This window comes from Labrus mixtus, chromosome 2, assembly GCF_963584025.1.
Source record: "Labrus mixtus chromosome 2, fLabMix1.1, whole genome shotgun sequence".
In the NCBI taxonomy this organism is placed as follows: Eukaryota; Metazoa; Chordata; class Actinopteri; order Labriformes; family Labridae; genus Labrus; species Labrus mixtus.
The window spans coordinates 6,962,948-6,970,492 of NC_083613.1; the positions used below are offsets into that span (position 1 = coordinate 6,962,948).

Here is a 7,545-nt window from a genome sequence, read left to right on the forward strand (position 1 = left end):
GGCATTCATGGTCTTGAACTTGGATAAACATTGTTTTAAGAAGCGTGGGGGCTTCTGACTCTAGTGACTCTAAGTTATCATTCTGCAAACAACTGGAACACTTCTGTTTTTTATTTAAACCTCTGATTACAGTGGAACGAACTAGTCCCATGTGTCAAAGAAAATAAACATTTGAAACTTTTATTTATGTTATTACAATTGTATATAATATTCAAGTAAATCCAGTAGTCATATAAAACTACATACAAACTATACAGAAGCTACATACAGCTACATCTTTAGAAATGCTGCAGGGCTAAAAAGATACTGTTAAAGTCCTCTTGTTTGCAAATGTGTTGATCATTGTGTGGGAAAAGGCCAGATGAACATTAATTTAGGATTCAAAATACACCAAAGAGGATGGAAGACAAGATCAAATTTCAGATTTAAGCATTTTATATATTTTCCCTGTTTTTTTATGTCTGTAGTGCGTGTGTCAGGGTGGGGGGAATATTTTCCTGTCTTTTTTTCATAATTAGGCCCATTTTTTTGCAATGTTTCCACCTATGACTGGTTTGTGCAGTTCTATATTACTTGTTAAAATTTACTAAACAACTATGAAAAAAAATAATTAACTGTAAGAGAGGAACAAATTGACAAATTACTTACTTCAGAATGTATTCTCAATTATAAATACCCCAAATTGTTTGTAATATTTTGGAAAAAGCTTCCCCTAATTAAAAGTAAAAGTCATTTTCAAAAGTTGGAAGTAAAGACAGAATTTTACAGAGCTCTCTGGAGACATGGGCGAAAATTTTATAATTTGAGTCCACAAAATAATAATTTGTGGCCTCGAAATTAATATTTTGATGTTACGAAATATTATTTTGAGGCTATGAATTATTTCATGGCCACAAGTAACATTTTCATCAATGTCACCAGAGGGGCTCTGTAGAATTGTCCATAAGACAATCTTTACATTTCTCACATTCATCAGCGAGAAATACTGATGCTTCTTTAAGCTTTTCAAACTTTGATTCTGCAACTTTTCTGTTTTTAAAAAAAAATGCATTTTAGACATTGCTTTTGAAATAATTGATGTACTTAGAGATTCATCAGTTAAGCCATTACAGTTGATTCATTTTTATTTAAAGATACTTGCAAGGAAACGTTTACTGTTTTGTGTAGCCCCCATGTTTTCTCAGACCTTGAATTGAAAGATAGAACTACTCTCCAATGAATTGTAGTTTTGAGAAAAAAGCCAACCAAACATATCCTCAAAATATATTTGTAATTGTTGCAGCGTTGTGTAAAAGCTGCCATTAGGTGACATATTTAATCTTCTGCTGAAAAAAAACAAATATAAAAAGAATTAAACAGCCTGAATTATAATTGCAATGTTTATCATAGTATCATAGCCTGTTTTTTTCTTTGACATCATGACACGTTCATTTCTACACTGAATTAGAGCCGGTCTAGATAGGCTTCCCCCAGAGTTACCCCCGTCTTCTCTAAAGACTCAAACTATCGACCATCTATTTTCTTTAGGTCTCTTTTATGCTGCAGGTTACACTTTATCAAATCTGAAAGAAAGATATCCAAGAAGACAAAATATTTGATAAACAGTCTGTATGACAGCTGCTTTATTTAGAAACCTGACTGAATCGTCTCCAGAAAAACAGGACAACAGCAGAGGATTGATCAGAAGGCACTGTTGAACATTTCTGCTTAGCGGTCACGTGTTAACTCTGAACTGAACTCAAACGCAGCATCAGAAGTTTGTCCAACAGGTGAAAAGAAGAAAAAGTTGAGCCTTAAACATTGAGTTAAATGTTCCTAATAATGTTAACAGATTGATAGCAAAGTGTTTTTAATCCACAGGGCTCAGATATAAGTAAACACTGCTGTAAACGGCGAATTAAAACTTTGAACAGCAGACTCTTTGCTTTAACTTCTTAGTAAACTAAACGATCTGCTTTGGTGTAAATCACAGGTTTATCCTTCTTTTTCAGTGCTATCCTTTTCAGGCTTCATGTTTATCTATAAACCTGTCCTGTAGGAGCCTCCTGTCTGTTCAGCTCAAAACAGCTGACAATGACTGTATTGCTAACTTATTTACACCCGGACGTCTTGTCAGGCGTTGATATGCAGAGTTAAGAAAAGCAGCTCCATTCATTTGCAGGTCAAGCTCAACAATGATCCTTCTGATGCTAAATTAGATTTCAAGATTTGAAATAGAGTTAAAGGATTGGTTCAAATTCATCATAATACAACACTCACGAGCCCTTTGTAGACGGAGAGTTATTCGTTTTCTGGTAAACAAATACATTTGCCATCTTCAGGTCTGTCCTCGCACATCTTTTCATCCAGTATGGGGCCAGAGTAAAGTTCCCATGAAAAGCTATTGTATTCCTCATATTTAGGTGTTTCTTTTACAATCAGAAAGCTACAGAGGGAATTATTATTGCTATCCATACAAGGTAGCCAACACTGCCAAATAAGAAACATTCAATTGTTCATGAAATAAAACGGCTAGCATGCTCAGAAGTCCTATGTGTTACAGGAGTGTCTGGGAAGGGAGTCCAAAAATTGAAAGCATTTCATGGAATGCACAAGAAGTTAACACCTTATAGTGCAGAATGAGTTCTAATTATTATTTTGGGTTTACAAGAAATGAACAAACTAAAATTTCATTTAGACATTTTTGATGAAAAACCTGTATTGTTTAAATTAATTGGAACTCTAATCACTTTTGATACATTTTTTGTTAATAGCCAAGATTTCTGCCAATGAGTTCTTTTTTTTTTTTTAAAACAGAGTTTATCCTTTTATTACACTATTGTTGTATTTTATATTATTACTTTTTTCAAACCAGGACCTGAGTACCTAATTCAATTGAACTGTATGTACTAGCATCCTCTTAAATAACATTAAACCCCCTTCATTCGTATGAAACTGAAACATATGGAAAACGTATTCAGGTATTATTACTAAGTATGAACTTCCCAGCAAGCCTTGTACCTCATATGGAAATGAGAAATCAAAACAGTGACCAATAATTCTTGAAGGTTACAATTGATATGTGAGTGTTGTATTAAGATAACCTTGAAAGGATCTGAACATATCCATCACAACTCCAGAAATATTCCTCCCTGTGGTTGAATACGAGTTAATCTAGAAATTTATAACAGTGACCAATTTAAACCACCAATAAACATGTGCCTGCCCTTCACCTTACTAAACTTCCTTTTGCCTAATTAAAGACAAAAAAACCAATCGTGCCATCTGTGATTAATCTGGCTCACGATTCACCCTGCTAAATTAAGCCTAGTGATCTGTCAACATGTTTTAACATGAAACTCCATCATTTATCTGTACTCTTTTAATCAAAGAAGTGTGTTTGATCATAAGTAAGGAGATATTAAAAAGCCTAAATTACAAATGGAGTTTGGTGTGACACTTTTCTTATCCTTAAAAAATGAAAGAAAAATAATCATCAGAGAAAGCCAAATCTCCTCCCTCTGTCACAGCAGCAAGGCAGGAGAACCGTTTTCAAAACAAAATCTCAAGAATAATCTTCAGAAGTCCGATTAGAATTGTCCAAAATATCGACTCCTCTTCCTGAAAGTCGTCCTCTGCTGTTTGAGGGGATTTCTTTTGCTTGTGTCCGTCTTCTGAAGTGTATGAGCTCTTATCAAACGGGTCCTGGGGAACCGTCTTATCGTAAAACACCCGCATTTCAAACTCGCTCTCCTTGTGTGACGGGTGACCATAGATGCCGATGCCCACAGGCCTGGCAAAGTCCCCAGGTACAACAACCACGTCCTGTCCACAGGTTACCGACTGCAGCTTGTAGGTGTCGTAGCTCGGCCGCAGGGTTTTGTCCGACACATAGAGGTCGGCATCTCCCTTGAGGCTTTGCATGTGCAGGATAATTCTGCCATCATGGTTGAGGCGCAGGTAGCTATAGTTTCCGGCTCCAATGTGGCCCTGGACCACATGAAGCAGCACCCACTCCTCGGGGATATGGTCATCCTCTGAAGAGTTAAGGAAGCCTCTGCCCTGTGAGAGCAGGAGGGCAACTAGTAGAGCGCTGCTCAGCATCATGATGAAGGCATCTGTCAGTCACCGCCTGGACGACACCAGACAGCCTGAACGACACCAGACAGCCTGAACACAAGACGAGTGTTATAATGCACCAAAATTACAGATTTAAGATCTGAAAAGCACTGTTTCAATTCCCATCACAAACTAACTTAGATTATTATGTTGTCTTCTTTTTTTTTTTTTTAGACCAATAGGCCACAGACCAAATATAAACAGTTCACAATGATCAGGGTTGGTAGTACATCTTTTTAAAAGTGACGTTGAACCACTTTTCAAGAACTTTCAAGTAACCTAAACCAAAAAGAGATCCACTCTCTCTCAAGCTTTCTAATCACATCTTATTTCTTACTTTAAATACAATTAAAAACCACATTAGTAACATTTACACATACCTATACATTTTCAATTTTAGTCGAGTGTCTCAAAAAAATAACCTCAACTTTTTGATTGTATTTCATCAATATAGGCTACAGTATCTCATATTTTCTATCTTTGATGCTGAGACACTTTTTAATAAAGCTTTCACAAAAATAATAACCGAAACTACTGTAAAAATAAAAAACGCCAGCAACTTTAAACATCTGAAATGTGGAGCCAGCGAATTTCTGGCTCCACAAAAAGCCTCTGCATTTTCTGCATGTTGCTGGCTAAACACTGCAGCTTCCTTGTCCAAGACATCGCAACCCACATTGACTCTAGGAGGAGGAGCCAGGGGAGACAGCAGTACCCATTTTAAATGCTATGTAAGGGATGGGCAATTAATCAAATTTGTACAATGATTTTGGCTTCCCATGATCATGAAAACAAGATAATCAAGATTGAATGATTACTGTGTAGCATGCTGTGTTGCACTCGTTTTGTCAAAAAGTTTTGTCATGTGTACTAAATGTTTCAAAGTGTTTGTTGTGATATTTTGGTCACAAGAGTTCATAACCCCTACCTCAAAAACTAAGTTAATTTGATGGAACTCAGGATTTATTTATTTTAAGGAAGACTGCTGTTTAACTCCAAACTATTTCACTGTATGAACCTCAACTGACTGTGTGGGACCTTTTGGATGTGTATCAGTAAGAATCTAATAATAAACATGTATTAACATTAGATTCTTACTGATCCTGTTGATGTGTCTGGAGAGTTTAATTATAAATGAAGTAACAGCGCTGTGCGTCGTGCTTTAATGGTCATCGCAGCCCTTTTAATGGGGAGAAGCACTGATCGCTGCGATAGATAATGCAGTAGGATCACTGCAGGTTTCTAATAAACTCAAGCATATGCAATCCACACATCACCACTACACACAAACTGTTGCTATTATTAAAGAAAGCACATTAATGCGCATGCAGGTGAACGCACGAAGCAGCCTTCCCCCTAAACTGAATAAATCATTAGGGCCTTGTACAAGAAAACTAACAAAACAATAGAACATTATTTTTTTTTTAAATCAATAAGTATCTCTCTTCTGAATCCTAATGCAGTTAAAGCTTGACTTTGAGTCTAAGTCACGGGTCATGAAAATAAGAGTTAAGAACTCAAGTCTGAGTCCTCTAGGGCTTTCACACTTGCAGAAAACTTCTGAGGAGCTGTATGTCCGAACATAAACAGCCGTGTGCATTAATTGTAATTCCACTTAAGTAATATTTAGTCTAAGTAATGGTATTTTTTTATTTGAGTACAATATTCTTTCAACCCCTGCATAGGGCCCTTGGAACAGGGAAGTCTCCATTTAGCCTGTGTACAATAAAGTACACCTGATAAAGTGTTAAACATTCTACATCCACAAATCTCTGCTGCCATGTCCGCGTTTACACAGTCCAGTGAAAGCTGAGTGCAAAACAAACCAGTTAACGCTGACTGAAAGCCCCACAGCACCGCTAAAAATAACTTGCTCGATGTCATCTCTACCGGTGTTACGGTTCAACACGTGAATTTACTATCTGGTGAATTCTCAGCTGAATACGTCTGTGGTTTGTTGGAACTTAAGAGTCCTCACAAACACCTCTCCGTTAGGATGTTCAATGTGATGGCAAAGACATGATCATTTCTGTGATTAATGAAATCCAAGTAAAAGGTTTGAGTCTTTTCAACTGTAACTACGACAACCGCAGACGCATTCGGCTGAGGGTCACTAGTTAACACGGTAACTTGTTACACCGAAACACCGGTGAGTTTGACCCTTGATACCAAAGCAAAGGTAACTGATTTTTTTTTACTAAAGGATAACGTGGTATATTGTTAAATGTAAAAAAAAATCTCACACTGTCGTGGCTTATTCTTAAATAAAAAAAATAAATTAAAAGAAATGAATATCGACAATTATTACTCGTTAAAATATAATTATTGCAAGTTATTATTGTTACTATTGACGTATTAATTAATATTTTTCATTATTATTATTGTAATAGTTGTTATTATATGCTTTTGCAATATATTTACACATGCCAATAAATCTTTCTGAATAGTAGTGTAGGTAAAAACATGATAACACAATAACTCTTGATAGTTACAAATTGTAACGTTACAACTCAACAATGAAATAAACAAAGAAATGTTAAAATAAACTAACATTTTGAGATGTTGGGTAAAAATAAAAATAGCATTAACAGCAGCTAACATAAAGCTACTTACTTATTAATATACGGTGAGCTAGCTTCTTAGCACACAGTTTGCAGTCATGCAGCTAACGTTGCGGCTAGCTAGCTAATTCAATCTAAGCGCTAAAGTTTCAAGAATAAGTAATTCTTCCGATAAACTGGAAACATAATATTTCGGCAATCGGTTGATCATTAAACGACAATTTATAGAGTTAATAACTCCACTGCGTTTACTTACACAGCTGTCATATCCTCGCCAACATCTTCGGTCCAAACAGCAACCTGCTGGAAACAAAGTTCACTTCTTCACTTCCTTTTTCTTTTACTCGCTCATCACTGGGTCCAGCTCATCAGCGGCACCAACTGGTTGGACATGCGAACTGCACCCACCAGGATCCCATTAACCAATAGGTCGGAAATGCTGAAGAACTGAAAACTTTACAAAATGACTGAAAATTAGGAATTTAAGAAATATTTAGTTTGATTTAATATTATGTTTTGGATTGTATTATTCTTATACTTATTATTAAATTACATAAATAATATATATAGAATCTTTTTTTTTGCTTGCGCATAATACATTTTGGCCTCGTAGACTTTTGACTTAACATCAAGAGCAATCCTTATTGTTCGGTTTTAGTCTGTTTACATGGCCTGCTTGCTTTACTTTCTGTTGTAAAGCACTTTTTTTTTAACCTATATTGTATATTGTATTATTAATAAATAGTTATAATAAAGGAAAACCTGTCAAGAGCTTCCATCTAATGAGAACATGAGTCCATCGATTTCCCTAGATGGGGACAGTTCTGCAGTTTAGGAATATATCTTTGACTTTTCTTATGAGATTTCCTAACAGAAAACATAAGAA

At 35.8% G+C, this 7,545-nt stretch overlaps 1 protein-coding gene across 1 annotated transcript; it reads right to left on the bottom strand.

Annotated features, from left to right (window-relative positions):
• Positions 1 to 1,591: 1,591 nt before the first annotated feature.
• c2h6orf120 (chromosome 2 C6orf120 homolog) lies at positions 1,592 to 7,030 on the bottom strand. Its single transcript, XM_061049159.1, has 2 exons — positions 6,916 to 7,030; positions 1,592 to 4,130 (listed from the first exon to the last, which is right to left on the bottom strand). Exon 2 carries the CDS (start codon positions 4,084 to 4,086, stop codon positions 3,532 to 3,534), a length of 555 nt encoding a protein of 184 aa, XP_060905142.1. The 5' UTR covers positions 4,087 to 4,130; positions 6,916 to 7,030; the 3' UTR covers positions 1,592 to 3,531.
• Between the last annotated feature and the right edge of the window lie 515 nt (positions 7,031 to 7,545).